Below are 20,909 nucleotides of genomic sequence, written 5' to 3'. Positions count from 1 at the left end.
GAAAGCACTGGAGACTTCTAAGGTGGCCAGCAATGAGTCCAGACCTGAATCCCATAGAACACCTGTGGAGAGATCTAAAAATGCCAGTTTGGAGAAGGCACCCTTCAAATATCAGGGACCTGAGCAGTTTGCCAAAGAAGAATGGTCTAAAATTCCAGCAGAGCATTGTAAGAAACTCATTGATGGTTACCGGTAGCGGTTGGTTGCAGTTATTTTGGCTAAAGGTTGTGCAACCAAGTATTAGGCTGAGGGTGCCAATACTTTTGTCTGGCCCATTTTTGGAGTTTTGTGTGAAATGATCAATGTTTTGCTTTTTGCTTCATTCTCTTTTGTGTTTTTTCATTTAAGACAAATTAGAGGAAGATAATAATACCAAAGAATTTGTGATTGCAAACATTTTCAGGAAGAAATTGAGTATTATCTGACAGAATTGCAGGGGTGTCAATACTTTTGGCCACAACTGTATTTCTACAGTCATGACAGCACTCAACCGTGTATGTAATATCTGTGAGACCTGCAATCCTGGTCAACTTCAACGTGTACCCCCGAAGCATCTTGCTAAGCCCGACTATCCTTTCCAAAGGCTCCAGGTGGACCACATCACATTGCCTAAGTCTGGAAGGTATGAATATTGTCTGGTGGTTGTCTACATGTTCTCCAGTTGGCCGGAAGCATTCCGTTACCAACATGACTGCAAAAACTACAGCAAAGAAACTGGTGATGGAAGTTATATACAGATATAGTGTTCCAGAAGTCGTTGAAAGTGACCAAGGCCCGGCCTTTTCTTCTCATGTGTATCAGGAGGTTTTGATAATGCTTGGATCCACTGAAGCCCTCCATACTCCGCACCATCCACAATCCAGTGGGAAAGTTGAGAGGCTGAACGGCACACTGAGGGGACAATTGACCAAAATGATGCAGGAGACTACGGCTCCATGGCCAGAGCTCCTACCCATTGTACTGTACCACATTCGTACTACCCCTATTGCAAAACTTGGCCTGTCCCCATATGAGATATTGTTTGGTATTGTTTGATATCAGAAGAAACTGACTGTGCTGTTCAATATGTTATTCAGCTTAGTAAAACCCTAGCTAACACCGATGCTCTAGTTTCTTCTTCCCTTCCAGATTCAGCAGAAAACGATATTTGTTATAACTTGAAGCCTGGTGATTTTGTGGTCGTGAAAAGGCATGTCAGAAAACACGGACTGGAACCCTTGTATGACGGTCCTTATCAAGTCCTCCTCATTACTCCCATGTCAGTAAAGCTGGAAGGTAGGCCGACGTGGATCCACGCATCGCACTGCAAGCTGGTCAAACAGACTAGTGGCAGATAAAGGGCATAATACTTAATACTACTGTTGCTGTCCAAAACCAACTCATCATAGTCACTAATCAACATACTGTAGTACTGGATTACTTAACAGCAGCACAGGGTGGTATGTGTCTGGTTATTGGACCCGCATGCTGTCATTATATAGATCCCAATAGCACTATGAAGTTAAAGTTAGAAGACATTCAAAGACTCAGAGGTCAATATGATAAAGACAATGGCCGTAATAAGGACAGTTGGTGGGCAGACACCTTCTCCTTTCTTAATCCAGCCAATTGGTTTAAGGGACTTAGGGGCTGGATAGCTGGAATCTTGCAAAGTTTGTTACACATCGCTGCCTTTATCCTTGTTATGTATGTAATACTAAGCTTTGTTCTTTGGTGTATTTCTGTATGTATTAGGAAATTCTGCACTAAGACAACTAATGATGATACCAAAAGCGTTGCCACCCCTGCTCTTCTCTACACCAATTTCACAAAGTTACCTGATGAAGATGCTGAAGCCAAGCGTATGGCTATCTTCAAAAGACCTCCTCCACCGTCATCAAAAATTGTTATCCGTAAATTGTAGCATACAGGGGGGATGGGTGCGCCGCAACAGCCATGGCTGGTAACATGGCACCGGTCATGTGAAGACCGTACCCCTCAAGCTTATAGGTTGGGATAGTACCTCTGATGCTGCATATTAGTTAACAAAATTTATCTAGGGGGGGGGGGGGGAATGTGAAGGGTTAAACCAAGATCAAAATTAAAGCAGGCTTCATTTTGTGCTTTTCGACTCCATTTTGCTGTTTTGAGATAAATTCTGTTACTAGGCTAAAGTTCATAGTTGTTATGAGACCTTGATTGTTCTAGTTTGAACAAGAGCACGAGAGTGAAGGTGTATTGTTCTACGAGACCTTGACGTACAGGCTGTTCCTGCATTCTTAGGCTACTTTCACACTTGCGTTGTGTGACGTCCGTCGCAATGCGTCGTTTTGGGGAAAAAACGGATCCTGCAAATGTGCCCGCAGGATGCATTTTTTGCCCATAGACTTGTATTGCCGACGGCTGGCCATCCGTCGCGCACTGGATGCGTCGTGTTTTGGCGGATCGTCGGCACAAAAAAAATGTTCAATGTAACATTTTTTCGTACGTCGGATCCGCCATTTCCTACCGCGCATGCGCAGCCGGAACTCCGCCCCCTCCTCCCCAGACTTTAGAATAGGCAGCGGATGCGTTGAAAAACTGCATCCGCTGCCCACGTCGTGACAAATTTTCACAATGTGCGTCGGTACGTCGCGCCGACGCTTAGCGACAGACCAGTACCGACGCTAGTGTGAAAGAAGCATTATAGGTTAAGAAAACTGTGAGCGTGTTCTTATGTTGATTGGTTGAAGTATAACTTGGGATTTGACATTGATCCCCCCAAACAGAGACATGTCTCCATCTGGTCATTCTCAGTTGCCGGCAACGCCCTGTGGATCAATTTTAAAATAACTGAGTCAACCATGAAGGGTCACTCCAGATCCTTCCTCAACAACACCACGGAGAAGGGATCCGTGACAATTGGATTTTACTGTGCATGGATTATGGGTATTGCCACATGGAGGGGTCAAGTTTCACTGCTCCTCGCCACATGGGGGAGAGACGAGCCTCTCGCCATGTATAGGTGTAAGGACACACGTACCGGCATCTCCACTGTCCACAGCTCTCCTCCTAACTTGCAGTTCATCTGTAAGGCGATTTTGGTGCAGACGGAGAGGACAGTCTGAGGTTTGCTCAAGGTCCTGGCGACAACGCACTGGCTGGGGATGGGGAAGTCCACGCACAGGTGCTTCTTGATGGCGTCGTACTTCATCTTATTAATGCTGGACAGGATACAGACCACCTGGAGAGCAGAGACAGATCATGGCGACATTTCAGACATTCTTGCTGGTCACGTTTCCACCCAGTCCAATAGCTACCCACCATCTCGGTGTGGTCTGTAATGTTCTGCTGGAAGGCCTGTAAATATCCTCCCACCGTGTCCTCGACTTCAACCCTTTAGAAAAGACAAACAAAACGTATGGTGTAAGACCCGCACTGTGCGAGCCCCTCGGCTGAGCCCCCCCGGCAGAGCCCCCCCGAGCCTCACAGAACCGCCCGGTTCATCTTGATGCGCATTTGCTGTGTGATCTTGAACAAGTTCTGCAGAAGAGCGTTCGCCGCATCGTAATTTCTCCGGGTGTAAAAGAGCAGCCAATTATTCAGATCTCGGGGGCTGATCAGGACGGCACCCCTCAACTCTCGCGACCAGTCAGCAAACTGTGGATTATATTCTGCCTGCAAATAATCCGAAATCACAAATTACATCTCAGTGCAGGATCTCCGGGAGGTTGTCACCCGGATTCTCAGCAGCCTGAGTTACATGCCAGGTCTGTGCAAAGTAGTGGGCAACCAAGAGTCAACCTGGCTTTGAGACAAGAAAGCTGGTGGGGAAGGCTTGGCCAGGGGCAGTCTGTGTCGGACTCCCAAACAGCCTCTGAAAAAGGAGCAAAATGAGTCAAAAGAAGGAAAGAATCCAGGCTGCAGCTCAAGAAGACCCCACAAAGCACTATTGGGCCCTGGAATATTATCCAAACCCCAAAAAAAAACTACTGAATATTTCAAACAAAGGCCTCCTGAAATGTAACGTGCATTTTATATCACAGCTAATTGGGCAAAAAAAAATAATCAAGTCATCACTCGGATCAATGTAAAAGACAAAATAGAAAAGGTGAAAAAGTCTAAAAAAAAAACAAAAACCCCAAACCACTTAGGCTACTTTCACACTAGCGTCGGGAACAACCCGTCGCTGCGCGTCGGGCCGACGTTCCCGACGCTAGTGTGGTCTCCGCCGCACAACGGGGGCAGCGGATGCCTTTTTCCCACGCATCCGCTGCCCCATTGTGATGTGCGGGGAAGTGCGGGGAGGTGGGGGCGGAGTTCCGACTGCGCATGCGCGGTCGGAAAAAGCGGTCCGTCGGGAGCAAAAAACGTTACATGTAACGTTTTTTTTCCCGACGGACCGCTACCATACGCCCAAACGCCGCCAAACGCATTGACCGTTTGGAAAGGCGTCGCAAATGCGTCGCAAATGCGTCGCTAATGATACTCTATGGCGAAAAATCGTATCCAGCAAAAACTTTTGCTGGATGCGGCGTTTCGCAAAAACGACGCATTTGCGACGTATTGCAGTTAACGCTAGTGTGAAACTAGCCTAAGTGTTATATTTTCCTTACAAGAACGGACCTGCAGAATTGTTTCCAGGCCATTTGTATAACACTGCGGACAATGTAGAAATTATACCCTTTTTCCTTGTATTCACGTTCAGTGCAATTTAATTTTTATCCTTCAAAACTACATCTCATCCTGCAAAATACAAGCCCTCCTATGAAAATGAAAATAAAATAAAAAAATATATGGTAAATAAATAAATAGTTTAGGGGGAATGTGAAGGTGTTGTGGTGCGTTCACTCTCAACCTAAATACTCACAGATCTGTCTTTTTGCAGGATTTTTTCCGGAGGTGCGATTCTCCCTTCGAACTGTAGGAGTTCGGTATCGAAATTCAGCCCCCAGTCACGTAGCTCTTTCTGAACGCTCTCGTCCCTAAAGACAGGAGAAAAATATACAATCCCCGGATTCATCACTACTGGGTGGTGAAAGGAAGGAGCCCAATAAATGTCTTGCTGGTGCTCTATTGGCACTGTATCTATCTTTAGAACAGGACCCCACTGTCAGGAATGGAGAAGTGGCCATTACGTCTATTGGATCCAGATGAGACTATCCAGCAGCTATAGGGACCACAAGAGCTGCCTTACCCCAGTATACGGCTTTACCATCTCAGAATGTGTTTCGCCGCTGCTTCTTCTGGAGGTGTGGTTCCCCGGAAGAAGCAACGGCGAAACGTGTATTGGGTTACGTAAGCATCAAACTGAGGTCAGACATCTCTTGTTATGCGGTCTTATTTTTATCTCATCACGCAAGGTATCCCTCGTGTTTGTAGTCAAGTAGCGAGCAAAGCAATAGAGGAATGTCTCCGATCTACTGCTGTAATCAGGCTGAAGGGTCAACATCTCAGAAATTCCAGCTTATGTGAGCTGTTCGGTCATGCGCCAATCATACTGACAGCTGAGGCCGCTATCAGGAGCCTCCGTACTGTTCGGTATGACTGAGGCACTCACAGCCTCGATGGGGAACCAGTTTTGAAATCACAGCAAACTCAAGACATGGCTTCTAACCAAACTCACCTTGCCCAAAAGAAGGCCCATGTCAGAGGCAGACGGCCCTTACCAGCCACCGTGGCTACTTACTTGTGTATGTAATTCAGGAACTTCCCAACTTGTCGCTCCCTCTGGTCTGGTGGTAAGCGAGTGTGAACGGCCAGGTCTTTCATGACGTTGAAGTCGTTTCTCATTCTGTCGGTCAGACCTGTGTTATAAAGATGAAACGGTAAGAGATGAGAATACGAGCAGCTGCCTCCTGGTGAGGAGCCATGGGGGGCATTACTGGGACCGGCGCATTTCAGAAGGGGATCCCTAGCGATCTGCAAGACACCAGCCATACAGCAGACAGGGCAGATCAATTTTTTTTTTTTTTTTAAACGGTAAAATATTTTTTATTCTTTATATATTTCTATTATTTCCTTTAATTTTCTACATTATTTTGAAGTTTATTCGGGGACTTCAACATCCAATCATTTGTGCTACACCACAGTACTGCAGCATATTGTGAAAATTCCACGGCAGGAAGCTAAAGGGATCGAGGACGAGCATGCGCACCGTTTAATGCTGCTATCGGAGATTGACAGCAGCATTTAAATGGTTAACAGCAACAACAGGAACTCAAACAGGACGGCCACGACTGTCAGAGACAGATGCTGGCTATATAATCTAGCACAGCTCGTCATTGCCTCCTCATGTGAAGACCCTTCCCAGGACGTCTATTTGTGGGAAGGCATTAATATTGCATTTGCGACCGTTCCCATCACCTTTTTGAGCTTTACTTTAGGCTGTTCTCACACCTATGACACTATTGGTCGGTGCACACCCTGCGATGTCCAGACCTTATATGTGTCTACGTTCAGCTGAGGCCAAGACCGGAAGCCCACGGCCAGTGCAGACAGAACAGTCAGCACTTGGACCAAGAATGTTGGACACAAATCCAGCCCTATAGCTATTTAGCCACCATTTACAATCACAGAGGTAATAGTGGCGTGGTCAGCGAGCTCCGCTAGTAACCCGCCGGGGACTGCGCTCACCTGTTAGGTTACATAACTCTGGCACCAGTACGATGGCTCCGCCTTCGGCTCCCGGCTTGGGCCTCCGGGGGATGTTCACGATTAGCGGCTGGCTCATGTCCTCCACTTGTTCATTGTATTGCTGAGGGCGATGCAAAATAAACAGCAGGATGATGAACGTCTCAGTTATCAGAGCTTTGTCCAAGTCACCAGCAAATAATAAAAGGAGATCACCCATATGCAAAATTCTTTAAAAAAAAAAAAAATTAAAAAACTCGCTCTATCGCTTCATTTTCAGCTCCTGTTGCAACTGTGCACCCAGCCAGGACAGCACAGCTCCATGCAAGATGTAGTGGGGATATTTGAGCCGAATCAAAGAGAAGATGATTTTGGGCGTTTACCGTAAAATATTTCTCTGAGCCTTCTGTGGAGACAGGGGGAGGAGGGGTGGGAATGGGAGGTCAGCAGGTGCCCTGATCCGCTAACCAAAACACATGAATACCCAAGATGGTGCAAATGACAGTCTCACCTTTCTGCCGATTCACCGGGATTAAGATTAAAGCAGCTGGGACTTCCTGCTTCCAGGACAGACTACCCCCACCTGTGGCACGCACAGAAAGGAGGTACTGACAAGCTTAGGAAGATGTCAGTCCATTGAGGCAGAAGGCCAGTTGACCAGAGGGTCACAACCTGGCTTCTCCGAAAAACACCATGGAGCCAGGTGACTGGTGGGTCCCATTACTTGCTTTCATAAACGTATCCATGGAGCTCAGGTGACCGGTGGGTCCAAATCCTGACTATCCCAAACGTATCCATGGTTCAGCGATAGTGAATGGAGCAGATCTGCATTCTTTAAGCCGGGGCTGTGGTCCTCTAAGCTGACATCCTGAAGAATGTCAAATCTGTGTCCCTCGTGATGGAGCCATGATGTCCTGGCTGCTGTCCTGTAGAGAGTTTCTGGTTCTTCGGATCTCTTGGCTGTCTGGATGTATATCGGTTTACGAAGGTATAGCTTATAGAGGCGCTTATGTCCTCTTTTTATAGTTAACAACTGTCCTTCAAACATCCAGAGGTAAAGCGGAAGAATGGTGACAAGGTCAACTCACATTGTTTAATTATTGTATTTATTTGCATAGTTTTTCCACCTGTTTTGCAAGTCAACAAGCCAGCTGGCCTGGACAATGTGTAATCAACATTTCAGCAAACATTGTTCAATTATGCGCCTCTAGTTGCCCAGGATAACAGCACAATACGTTACATCAAATTTCAACTTACAAGTCAGTATTACAGGATAATGTTACCAAAAGTCTGTTTTCTTGACGAACCAAAAAGAAAAATTCAAAAGTCAACATGTAGATAACAGTTAGTGACTCCTGGCTAACTGAAAATAGGGATTTTTGTGTACTCACCGTAAAATCCTTTTCTCCGAGCCAATCATTGGGGGACACAGACCATGGGTGTTATGCTGCTGCCACTAGGAGGACACTAAGTTGAAACAAAAAGTTAGCTCCTCCTCTGCAGTATACACCCTCCTGCTGGCTCCCAGAGAACCAGTTTGGTGCAAAAGCAGTAGGAGATCATAAACCATAAACATAAACCAAGCGCAAGCCAAAAAATTAACAGGGTGGGTGCTGTGTCCCCCAATGATTGGCTTAGAGAAAAGGATTTTATAGTTAGTACACAAAAATCCCTATTTCCCCTACGCCTCATTGGGGGACACAGACCATGGGACGTCCCAAAGCAGTCCTTGGGTGGGGAGTCACATCACAGATCTAACCCCATGTACCAACTGACTACAGTTGCGCTACCGCCGCTTGCAAAATACATCTGCGAGGGACCGTTTGTGCAGAAGTCTGAGAGCGTAAGCTGTATCAAGTTACAGCCTTGCAGACCTCTTGTGCCGACACCTGATGCCAAAAGGCACAAAAAAGAATGTCTACCGACCGAGTGTGCCGTAATCCCCATTGGGATAGGCTTGTTTCCTGACACAGTAAGACATCTGAAAAGACAAGTGAGACCATTTGGTATCGTAGCCCTGAAATGGCTAAACGGTGCCCGAGACCCTCAGGAAGCACAGATAGGTCGTCCGACCTACTGAAGGGCGCCGTCTTCTAGATGCACCTTCGGAAAGCCTTTATTATGTCCAGGTGTGAAAGGCTCATTCCACCGGATGTACTGGAGCTGGACAAGAAAAGAGAGAAGGACAAAGTCCTTGTTAAGGTGGAAAGAGAAAAACCACCTTGGGAAAAAACGGAGACCATAGATGATTCGATGACAGCCTTGTCCTGGGGGAAAATCAGGAAAGGAACGGAACTCGACCAAAAAGAGTGGTAGCTCTGAAACTTGGTTGATAGCGCAGCGAGAAGAAACAGACGACTTCAGAGACATCCTACAACGGTTCGAAAGGCGTCTGTTAAAGGGAACCTGTCACCCCCCCAGGCATTATAAACTAAAAGAGCCACCTTGTGCAGCAGTAATGCTGCATTCTGACAAGGTGGCTCTTTTAGTTCTGGGTGCTGTAACTTCCGAAATAATCAGTTTTATTATTTGTCCGAAATACCTGCTCCTCAGTCAAGTGGGCCGGCGTTTCCCCCCTGCTTCAGACAGCACACAGCTGTCACTCACATCTTCTTGGCGCCGGGCGCCGCCTCCCCCTCACCGCGGTTTTCAAAAGTACCCGGCGCCTGCGCTTTTATCCCCTGCCTGGTGCAGGCGCAGTGAGTGCTAGCTGTCTTTCCTCATATGCAGCCCAGCTGACTGCGCATGCGCCGCCGCCCTGCTTGTGAATCCCAGCTCCGCAGTGACTTATGATTTATTCACATTGCGGGGCTGGGATTCACAAGCAGGGAGGCGGCGCATGCGCAGTCAGCTGGGCTGCATATGAGGAAAGACGGCCAGCACTCACTGCGCCTGCACCAGGCAGGGGATAAGAGCGCAGGCGCCGGGTACTTTTGAAAACAGCGGTGAGGAGTAGGCAGCGCCCGGCGCCAAGAAGATGTGAGTGACAGCTGTGTGCTGTCTGAAGCAGGGGGGAAACACCGACCCACTTGACTGAGGAGCAGGTATTTCGGACAGTAAAACTGATTATTCGGTAGTGAACTAAAAGAGCCACCTTGTCAGAGTGCAGCAGTAATGCTGCACAAGGTGGCTCTTTTAGTTTATAACGCCTGGGGGGGGTGACAGGTTCCCTTTAAAGCGCACCCGGGACCATATAAAGGTTGCAGGGCTCTGAATGCAAGATATAGGAGGATACCACATGGGAGACCCCCTGAAAGAAAATGCTCACTTAAGGAATTGAAGTACTTCTGAGCTGGAATAAAACAGATAAGGCCAAGATCTGGAATTTGAGAGAGGGAGAGAGAAAAAAAAAAAAAAAAAAAAAAGAAAAGCTGAGCACCAAATCTGATTCCAGACCAGTTTGGAGAATTTCCCAAATTGGAGGGAACAGAGAAGACATGAGGACGTCCTGACAAAAATACGGACGCTGGCAGAGCAGATTTGGATGATCCGGCAGTCGCCATAGGACATCGACGACTATCTGCACTCAATCTGCATATCACACCAAGTGTGTCCTAACCTGGGCGATAAGGATTACTGGAATTCCCTCTGCTCAGGTCTATCTGAAGACTCTCGGAAGTAAATTAAGCGGGGAAAAAAAGCACGTGCTGAAGATGAAGCCGCGGAGAGACTCGTGTATGCTCCTTGATGGTCTATAGATCCCAAGACCGAGCTCTGAAGTGGAATACCTTGGCGCTCAATCTTGAAGCCATCCGATCCACGCCCGGAGTCCTTAAATGAATACATTTCTGTCGAAAGGCCTTCCATTGTCCCAAGGCGAGACCTTGACGGCTACAAAAAAACTGCCGCCTGGGATATGGACTGCTGAAAATACTGAGTGGTTCCTATCTGCCCATTGGGCAATATGGGCTACCTCATGCATGGCCACCCTGCTGTGGGTACCCCCTTTAATGATTGATACATGCAACAGCTGTGGCTTTATCCGATAGAATTCGGATGGGGTGACTCGGCAGGAGATAATGGAACTGTTGCAGGGCTATCCTGATTGCTCAGATTTCCCAGACATTAATCGGAAGGCTCGACTCCCGAGTTGATCAGCGCCCCTGAGCCATGAGGTGCCCAAGACTACTCCCCAGTCAAGGAGACTGACATCGGTAGACACCACTAGCCATTAAACGGGGAGAAAATATTTCCACTGGAAGAGAGAAGGCCTCAATGTCCATCACCTGAGAGGCTGCCTGATCCGCCGGAGCATGCAGCATCGGCGATCAAGGAAGAAAACGGGTTCATGCTGCAGGGGACAGAGAGTCAGCTGAGCGAAAAAGAACGATCATTTCGATTGCTGTCACCATTTTGCCCCAGTGCCGTCACAGCAAACCAGATAGAATGATGGAGTGAGTGGTTAAGTGCGTGGGCTCCGTGTTAGAAAAGACTCGGGACCTTGTGTTGAGGGGGAATCACTAACCCTCGGAGGCATCCAGGGTCATTCCTTAAAAGGATATCCATTGGGCTGGAACGAGGGGAGCCTGTATACATTTATCCACGAGCTCAGGGGAGGAAGAGTATCGCCAGAGATGCAAAGACCCCTGATGAGAAGGTCGTCTGAGTAGGGCAGAAAGATCACGCCTCGAGAGTGCAAGATGGACATGACAGCCGTCATGACCTTCGAGAGCACGATGTGAACTGAAAATGCTGTTAGGGGATGGCAAAGCACAGGATTGTTTAGAGAGGGGAAATTCGAATATGTAGAAAAAAACATCCCGTTGTCGATGGATGTTAGAAGCGTCCCTCTTATCGACGAGTGACCATGATCCTTTGGTAGGATCTGATGCCAAGACTCCAGATTGCAAGGCTGTAGTACTAACCACTGAAACAACGTGCTGCATTAGAGATGGATAAATTATCCCAGTCAGGCTGGTGAAGACCCTGACTGATAGAGGAAGGATAATGAAGGGACTGTATCGCTGGTCAGTGATGCCATGGGCTGCGTCAGCGACAAAGACCACACCGGGGGAGGGGGAGGTATAGTGTAGTCTAGATCCCAGCCTCAGTAAAATGAGGCTGTAAGACAGAATACCTCATGACCTGTTAATCTCATGAATCCTTTGCAGGAAAAAACAACCGTGCCTCAGGGTTAGAGCACTTACCCAGGGCTGTTGCCCAATGGTGCTGCAGGTCCGATAAACTAAAGTGGGATTTTGATCCCAGGACCCCATGCAGCCAAAGTACTGAGTGAACGTCAAACAGATTAGAGTAGAACACCTTGAGCCCCTCGTAAATCTATGGTGTCCGAAAAAGGATTTTTTTTTTGCACACAGAGTCCGTTTTCTATTCAATGAGCCATAAAAAAAGAAACACCTTCTGAACGTGATGGCATCCGCCGCTGATGGCTAGCTGCGCTGCACTGCCTCCAAAAAGGCGACCAGGATACCATGGCTTTAGCTACCCCTGCCGCGGCATACGATGGATAGTGCTGAACCAGAGGTCTTAAAGACGGAGCGAGTCAGTCTCTGACAGTTTGTGGGTGATGATCCATCCGGCCAGGATAGGATTCTGAATACCGAAACGAATACTGGTGGGTTCACCGCAGGAGATTCAGCTCAATCTTTCCACAGATCAAAACAGGGGGTACCACGCCTCAAGAGGGTGCTGACCCTTCAGACGTTTAACAGGTTGCTCTCAGCGCTGGTTAAGTATAACCCAGACCTCCGGGTGAATGGTAAACGCTGTTATGAGAGCGATTAGTCCTCTTGAAGGGCACTGTGTGTTCTGGGACAGAACCGCAATCCTCGTCAACCTTTAGAGTCTGATTGACGGGCTCAATAAGAGAGTCCCTCATTTTCTGGAACTCTGATGAGTGCAGATCCGGGAAAACATCCAACTCAAACTCAGAGTCTTGTTCTGCAAATCACTAGTGAGGGAGAGCGAGAAACAGACCTCACGGATGCCAAGGCCCGAGATTGCTCGGGTAATTGTACCACGGATCCGATTTCTAGACGCTTGTACGGTTCTAGAATGCTTGCGGCCCCTGCTAGCCTATGATTCCAGTGTAGGAGAGGATCCAGTTATGTCAGACCTGCTAAACGCTCCGATCCACAGAGGAATTAAATCTCTTTTGGCCAGACAAGCCACGGATTGCTTCATTGACGAAGCCCCTCAGGGGAACTAGGTACACTGGGATAGGGGCGATAGAGGGCTCCTGAACGCATTTGAGGTTTTGCAAGTTGGATAAAACTAAGTCTTACTGGACCCTTTGGGAGCTTGGACCGTGACGTTGTCATGGCGCCTTTAAGGAAACTGCATGCAGTCGTTGTAAATGCCAAACTGTCGCCCCTGTCAGTCGGCCCCAGAAATGCGTCCTCGCTGCCAGAGTAAGCCCCCCCCTGCCAGCGTCGCCGCAGACCGCCTGTCCAGTGCCGCTGCTGGTCTAGGACCATGGTACAGGGAGAAAGGGGTCACCCTCAATCCACCATCCTTTTAATAGGGAGGTAGAGAGGGACTTACACCTCGGACGAAGCCGGGGACTAAATTTTTGCGACGGCGCGTTACCTCAGGTGTTAAGCTGTCAGTTCCGGAGGATTCAGCTTACCCAGGACCTGCTCTTGTGTCCCCAGGGAAGGTGTCGGTGTCCTCACGGCTCGCAGCGCTTCTGTCAGCTCTGCTGTTACTGTCACCGCTGTCAGGAGGCCGGCTCCGTTCCTGAGGTGTAGAAAGATGGCCGCCGAGAGCAGGAGGGGCGCCTCACGTTTAGGACGAGAAGCGTCAGAAGTGTGGGTAGCGCCGGCTGCGGTGGGCGGAGCCATGAAAAACACGGCCTAGGCCAGCTAGAAGCCGGGGACTAAATTTGTGAAGCCTGCCAGAAATGAACGCTGCCCACGGCGCAAACAGATGAATAAAGTGGTGTAAAACGCCGCTGGAAGCCGTGACACCGCTCCCCCAGGGACCAGGACCCCGTCTCTGCGACCAGATGGTGCCAGCCGCAGTCATTCTCACATTTTGAGGTGATGTAGCAGAGCTGGTGCAGACCTGTTGCGTTGTGGCTGGTCTTTGGATCCCCCCCCCATAGTCAGGGGGGTGGAGAGGGACTTTCTGCCTCCTTGCATCATTCGCTTTCAATCAGTGGTGATGCAGTGGGGGCTGCACGGATGCCATAGTGGGCCCTCTGTTGTCCATGGAACAGGGCAGAATGTCCGGCATTAGGCCTGGCTCCAGGAGAGGATAGATAGAGGCGACACCATGTGCTAGCCTTTTGCTGGTGTGGGGAGATCGGGACCGTGAAGGAACCGTCGCCCCTGAAGTGAGCTCAGGCACCCCACGTCGCAGGAGAGGGTACGGGGAGGAACTCTCCGCGTTCTCGCCTGTTGATTCGGGGGAGATCGGAGCCTTGAAAGGAACCGTTACCACCTTCACTCCGTTAATTCAAAAATAAAAGGTTACAGAAAAGTAAAAATTAAATAAGAACGTTGGGGTCTGAACCAGACCCAAGTGCCTCCTACAGACAATAAGCAAGAACTGGTTCTCTGGGAGCCAGCAGGAGGGTGTATACTGCAGGGGAGGAGAGAACTCTTTTTGTTTCAACTTAGTGTCCTCCTAGTGGCAGCAGCATAACACCCACGGTCTGTGTCCCCCAATGAGGTGAAGGAGAAATAAAGGTCTGGTTAATTAAGATAAAATGTTGGGTCGTGACTCCTTTATTGGGAGACACAGGAAAGCATGGGTGTATGCTGCTGCCACTGGGTGGCTGACACTAGGCAGAAAAAAGGCCAACTCCTCCCCATCAGGCTACACCCAACCAGAGAACTAACCAGTTTTGGTTAGTGTCCAAGGAAGTCAGACACGGGTCCATGTTCAGACCAGTCTCTACCATCTTTTGTTTTACTAACAGTTTCCCTTTTTCTTTCAGATACACCTTGTAACAGTGTGTAAATTCTTGCCATTTTCCCAACTAGGGGACAGATAGAACAGTGTGGCGGCATCCACATCGTCCCCGCTCTAGTCTGAGAGGCGAGACCCTATTCCCCGTAACACTTCACAAGTGTCTCAGGGCGGCTCGTGGTGGAGTGTCCTGCCTTTCGGCCCCAGTGTCCCCCCCTAGCCTCCCTCCCATCATCCATGGTTGGCACCTTCTGGGACCATGACTGTGTGGGAGGGAAGACGTACCCATTCCAGCGACCCCCTCACCCAGGAATTCCTGATGCAGTCTTCAAAACTATGAAGTAGGAGTCGGGACCACATCTGGAACCAGTTACCTCTCCCTCCCTTCCAGTCACTTCATGGCGGCGAGGGCTCCACAGGATCAAAGGAAAATGTTGATAAAAGATGTGGCACAGGCGCCCTACTGCTGGATAGCACCCCAGTTTATTACCGTCCTGTCATGTTCTCAATGGCAAGAGAACATAGCATCAGCATATATAGGAACTAGCTCTTGGAAGATGGAAACTGAACTGACCATGAACTAAACCTACCGCACAACTAGCAGTGGCCGGGTAGCATTCCTACTTTTTATCCCTAGATGCCCAGCGCCAGCCGGAGGACTAAATAATGCTAGCAGAGGAAAATATTAGTCCTAGCTCACCTCTAGAGAAATACCCCGAAAGGAGACAGAGGCCCCCCACATGTATTGGCGGTGATTAAAGATGAAATAACAAACGCAGCATGAAAATAGGTTTAGCAAATTTGAGGTCCACTTACTAGATAGCAGAAGACAGAAAGGACACTTTCATGGTCAGCTGAAAACCCTATCAAAACACCATCCAGAAATTACTTTAAAACTCTGGCATTAACTCATAATACCAGAGTGGCAATTCCTGATCACAAGAGCTTTCCAGACACAGTAACGAAACAACAGCTGTGAACTGGAACAAAAATGCAAAAACAAACATGGACAAAAGTCCAACTAATCTAGTTGTTGTCTAGGAGCAGGAACAAGCACAGAGAGGCTTCTGATAACATTGTTGACCGGCAAGCAACTAACAGAGAAGCAAGGTTATATAGCGACTCCCACATCTTGATGGGAACAGGTGAACAGAGAAGATGATGACACAAGTTCAATTCCACCAGTAGCCACCGGGGGAGCCCAGAATCCAAATTCACAACAGTACCCCCCCCCTCAAGGAGGGGGCACCGAACCCTCACCAGAACCACCAGGGCGATCAGGATGGGCCCTATGAAAGGCACGAACCAGATCGGAGGCATGAACATCAGAGGCAGTCACCCAAGAATTATCCTCCTGGCCGTATCCCTTCCACTTGACCAGATACTGGAGTCTCCGTCTGGAAACACGGGAGTCTAAGATTTTCTCCACAACGTACTCCAACTCACCCTCAACCAACACCGGAGCAGGAGGCTCAACGGAAGGCACAACCGGTACCTCATACCTGCGCAATAATGACCGATGAAAAACGTTATGAATAGAAAAGGATGCAGGGAGGTCCAAACGGAAGGAAACAGGGTTAAGAATCTCCAATATCTTGTACGGGCCGATGAACCGAGGCTTAAACTTAGGAGAAGAGACCCTCATAGGGACAAAACGAGAAGACAACCACACCAAATCCCCAACACAAAGCCGAGGACCAACACGACGGCGGCGGTTGGCAAAAAGCTGAGTCTTCTCCTGGGACAACTTCAAATTGTCCACCACCTGCCCCCAAATCTGATGCAATCTCTCCACCACAGCATCTACTCCAGGACAATCCGAAGATTCCACCTGACCGGAGGAAAATCGAGGATGAAACCCCGAATTACAGAAAAACGGGGACACCAAGGTGGCAGAGCTGGCCCGATTATTGAGGGCGAACTCCGCCAATGGCAAAAAAGCAACCCAATCATCCTGGTCAGCAGACACAAAACACCTCAGATATGTCTCCAGGGTCTGATTAGTCTGCTCGGTCTGGCCATTAGTCTGAGGATGGAAAGCAGACGAAAAAGATAAATCTATGCCCATCCTAGCACAGAATGCCCGCCAAAATCTAGACACAAATTGGGTTCCTCTGTCAGAAACGATATTCTCAGGAATACCATGCAAACGAACAACATTTTGAAAAAACAGAGGAACCAACTCGGAAGAAGAAGGCAACTTGGGCAGGGGAACCAAATGGACCATCTTAGAGAAACGGTCACACACCACCCAGATGACAGACATCTTCTGAGAAACAGGCAGATCCGAAATAAAATCCATCGAGATGTGCGTCCAAGGCCTCTTAGGAATAGGCAAGGGCAACAATAATCCACTAGCCCGAGAACAACAAGGCTTGGCCCGAGCACAAACGTCACAAGACTGCACAAAGCCTCGCACATCTCGTGACAGGGAAGGCCACCAGAAGGACCTTGCCACCAAATCCCTGGTACCAAAAATTCCAGGATGACCTGCCAACGCAGAAGAATGAACCTCAGAGATGACTCTACTGGTCCAATCATCAGGAACAAACAGTCTATCAGGTGGGCAACGATCCGGTCTATCCGCCTGAAACTCCTGCAAGGCCCGCCGCAGGTCTGGAGAAACGGCTGACAATATCACTCCATCCTTAAGGATACCTGTGGGCTCAGAGTTACCAGGCGAGTCAGGCTCAAAACTCCTAGAAAGGGCATCCGCCTTAATATTCTTAGAACCCGGTAGGTATGACACCACAAAATTAAACCGAGAGAAAAACAATGACCAGCGCGCCTGTCTAGGATTCAGGCGCCTGGCGGTCTCAAGATAAATCAAATTTTTGTGGTCAGTCAATACCACCACCTGATGTCTGGCCCCCTCAAGCCAGTGGCGCCACTCCTCAAAAGCCCACTTCATGGCCAAAAGCTCCCGATTCCCAACATCATAATTCCGCTCAGCGGGCGAAAATTTACGGGAAAAGAAGGCACAAGGCCTCATCACGGAGCAGTCGGAACTTTTCTGCGACAACACTGCCCCAGCTCCGATCTCAGAAGCGTCGACCTCAACCTGAAAAGGAAGAGCAACATCAGGCTGACGCAACACAGGGGCAGAAGAAAAACGGCGCTTAAGCTCCCGAAAGGCCTCCACAGCATCAGGGGACCAATCAGCAACATCAGCACCCTTCTTAGTCAAATCGGTCAATGGCTTAACAACATCCGAAAAACCAGCAATAAATCGACGATAAAAGTTAGCAAAGCCCAAAAATTTCTGAAGACTCTTAAGAGAAGAGGGCTGCGTCCAATCACAAATAGCTTGAACCTTGACAGGATCCATCTCAATGGAAGAGGGAGAAAAAATATATCCCAAAAAGGAAATCCTCTGAACCCCAAAAACGCACTTAGAACCCTTCACACACAAAGAATTAGACCGCAAAACCTGAAAAACCCTCCTGACTTGCTGGACATGAGAGTCCCAGTCATCCGAAAAAATCAGAATATCATCCAGATACACAATCATAAATTTATCCAAATAATCGCGGAAAATGTCATGCATAAAGGACTGGAAGACTGAAGGGGCATTTGAAAGACCAAAAGGCATCACCAAATACTCAAAGTGGCCCTCGGGCGTATTAAATGCGGTTTTCCACTCATCCCCCTGCCTGATTCGCACCAAATTATACGCCCCACGGAGATCAATCTTAGAGAACCACTTGGCCCCCTTTATGCGAGCAAACAAATCAGTCAGCAACGGCAATGGGTATTGATATTTAACCGTGATTTTATTCAAAAGCCGATAATCAATACATGGTCTCAAAGAGCCGTCTTTTTTTGACACAAAGAAAAAAACGGCTCCTAAGGGAGATGACGATGGACGAATATGTCCCTTTTCCAAGGACTCCTTTATATATTCTCGCATAGCAGCATGTTCAGGCACAGACAGATTAAATAAACGACCCTTTGGGTATTTACTACCCGGAATTAAATCTATGGCACAATCGCACTCTCGGTGCGGAGGTAGCGAACCAAGCTTGGGTTCTTCAAAGACGTCACGATAGTCAGACAAGAACTCAGGAATCTCAGAGGGAATAGATGATGAAATGGAAACCAAAGGTACGTCCCCATGAGTCCCCTTACATCCCCAGCTCAACACAGACATAGCTCTCCAGTCGAGGACTGGGTTGTGAGATTGCAGCCATGGCAATCCTAGCACCAAAACATCATGTAGATTATACAGCACCAGAAAGCGAATAATCTCCTGGTGATCCGGATTAATACGCATAGTTACTTGTGTCCAGTATTGTGGTTTATTACTAGCCAATGGGGTGGAGTCAATCCCCTTCAGAGGAATAGGAGTCTCCAAAGGCTCTAAATCATACCCACAGCGTTTGGCAAAGGACCAATCCATAAGACTCAAAGCGGCGCCAGAGTCGATATAGGCGTCCGTGGTAATGGAAGACAAAGAGCAAATCAGGGTCACAGATAGAATGAACTTAGACTGTAAAGTGCCAATGGAAACAGATTTGTCAAGCTTTTTAGTGCGCTTAGAGCATGCTGATATAACATGAGTAGAATCACCACAATAGAAACACAACCCATTTTTCCGTCTAAAATTCTGCCGCTCGCTTCTGGACAGAATTCTATCACACTGCATACTTTCTGGCGTCTTCTCAGTGGACACCGCCAGATGGTGCACTGGTTTGCGCTCCCGCAGACGTCTATCGATCTGAATAGCCATTATCATGGACTCATTCAGACCCGCAGGCACAGGGAACCCCACCATAACATCCTTAATGGCATCAGAGAGACCCTCTCTGAAAGTCGCCGCCAGGGCGCACTCATTCCACTGAGTAAGCACAGACCATTTACGGAATCTTTGGCAGTAAATTTCAGCTTCATCTTGCCCCTGAGATAGGGACATCAAGGTTTTTTCTGCCTGAAGCTCCAAATGAGGTTCCTCATAAAGCAACCCCAAGGCCAGAAAAAACGCATCCACATTGAGCAACGCAGGATCCCCTGGTGTCAATGAAAAAGCCCAGTCTTGAGGGTCGCCCCGGAGCAAGGAAATCACAATCCTGACCTGCTGTGCAGGGTCTCCGGCAGAGCGAGACTTCAGGGACAAAAATAATTTGCAATTATTTTTAAAATTCTGAAAACCAGATCTATTCCCCGAGAAAAATTCCGGCAAAGGAACTCTCGGTTCAGACATAGGTGCATGAACAACAAAATCTTGCAAATTTTGTACCTTCGTGGCGAGATTATTCAAACCTGCAGTTACACTCTGAAGATCCATTACAAACAGATGCACACAGAGCCATTCAAAGATTAGAAGGAGAGAAAAAAAAAAAAAAAGGCTGCAGCATAGACAGGCTGGCAAGTGGTCCAATTAAGAGCACACTCAAAACTAGAGAAGAAAAAAAAAAAAAAAAAAAACTCTCAGCAGACTTCTTATTTCTCTCCTTTCTCAGCCAAGGATTTTAACCCTTTAGTGGGCCGGTCAAACTGTCATGTTCTCAATGGCAAGAGAACATAGCATCAGCATATATAGGAACTAGCTCTTGGAAGATGGAAACTGAACTGACCATGAACTAAACCTACCGCACAACTAGCAGTGGCCGGGTAGCATTCCTACTTTTTATCCCTAGATGCCCAGCGCCAGCCGGAGGACTAAATAATGCTAGCAGAGGAAAATATTAGTCCTAGCTCACCTCTAGAGAAATACCCCGAAAGGAGACAGAGGCCCCCCACATGTATTGGCGGTGATTAAAGATGAAATAACAAACGCAGCATGAAAATAGGTTTAGCAAATTTGAGGTCCACTTACTAGATAGCAGAAGACAGAAAGGACACTTTCATGGTCAGCTGAAAACCCTATCAAAACACCATCCAGAAATTACTTTAAAACTCTGGCATTAACTCATAATACCAGAGTGGCAATTCCTGATCACAAGAGCTTTCCAGACACAGTAACGAAACAACAGCTGTGAACTGGAACAAAAATGCAAAAACAAACATGGACAAAAGTCCAACTAATCTAGTTGTTGTCTAGGAGCAGGAACAAGCACAGAGAGGCTTCTGATAACATTGTTGACCGGCAAGCAACTAACAGAGAAGCAAGGTTATATAGCGACTCCCACATCTTGATGGGAACAGGTGAACAGAGAAGATGATGACACAAGTTCAATTCCACCAGTAGCCACCGGGGGAGCCCAGAATCCAAATTCACAACACCGTCCCTTCTCGGCCTTTTTTTTTTCCCTTCAAGATAGTGCCCCGTTTATTTTTGTCCGACAAAGCAATTTCCACATTTAGGCCCCAGCTTCAGCCTAGTTCCATTCTACGATTAGGGCACACACGATAGCCAGAGTGGCGGAAACTTCCTCTTTTTTTTTTCAGCTAATCACGGAAGTTTTCACTGTCTCTCCAGCGCGGACTCACGACAATGGCCACAA

The 20,909-nt window shown here is 48.0% G+C and overlaps 1 protein-coding gene across 3 annotated transcripts in view; it reads right to left on the bottom strand.

Moving 5' to 3' along the window:
- LOC143792826 (piwi-like protein 1) overlaps window positions 1–20,909 on the bottom strand; it is a 94,466-nt gene that overhangs the window by 19,567 nt on the left and 53,990 nt on the right. For 2 of the 3 annotated variants that reach the window (XM_077279341.1, XM_077279343.1), the window contains exons 10-15: window positions 6,595–6,715; window positions 5,648–5,765; window positions 4,829–4,943; window positions 3,449–3,636; window positions 3,283–3,355; window positions 3,002–3,202 (exon numbers count right to left, since the gene is read on the bottom strand). In XM_077279341.1, the coding sequence (XP_077135456.1) occupies window positions 3,002–3,202; window positions 3,283–3,355; window positions 3,449–3,636; window positions 4,829–4,943; window positions 5,648–5,765; window positions 6,595–6,715 (816 nt within the window). The remainder of the gene's footprint in view (window positions 1–3,001; window positions 3,203–3,282; window positions 3,356–3,448; window positions 3,637–4,828; window positions 4,944–5,647; window positions 5,766–6,594; window positions 6,716–20,909) is intronic. The other variant, XM_077279344.1, reaches the window with a different exon arrangement.

This window comes from Ranitomeya variabilis, unplaced genomic scaffold (genome assembly GCF_051348905.1).
Source record: "Ranitomeya variabilis isolate aRanVar5 unplaced genomic scaffold, aRanVar5.hap1 Scaffold_81, whole genome shotgun sequence".
In the NCBI taxonomy this organism is placed as follows: Eukaryota; Metazoa; Chordata; class Amphibia; order Anura; family Dendrobatidae; genus Ranitomeya; species Ranitomeya variabilis.
This window is presented reverse-complemented; position numbering and strand designations above follow the sequence as displayed.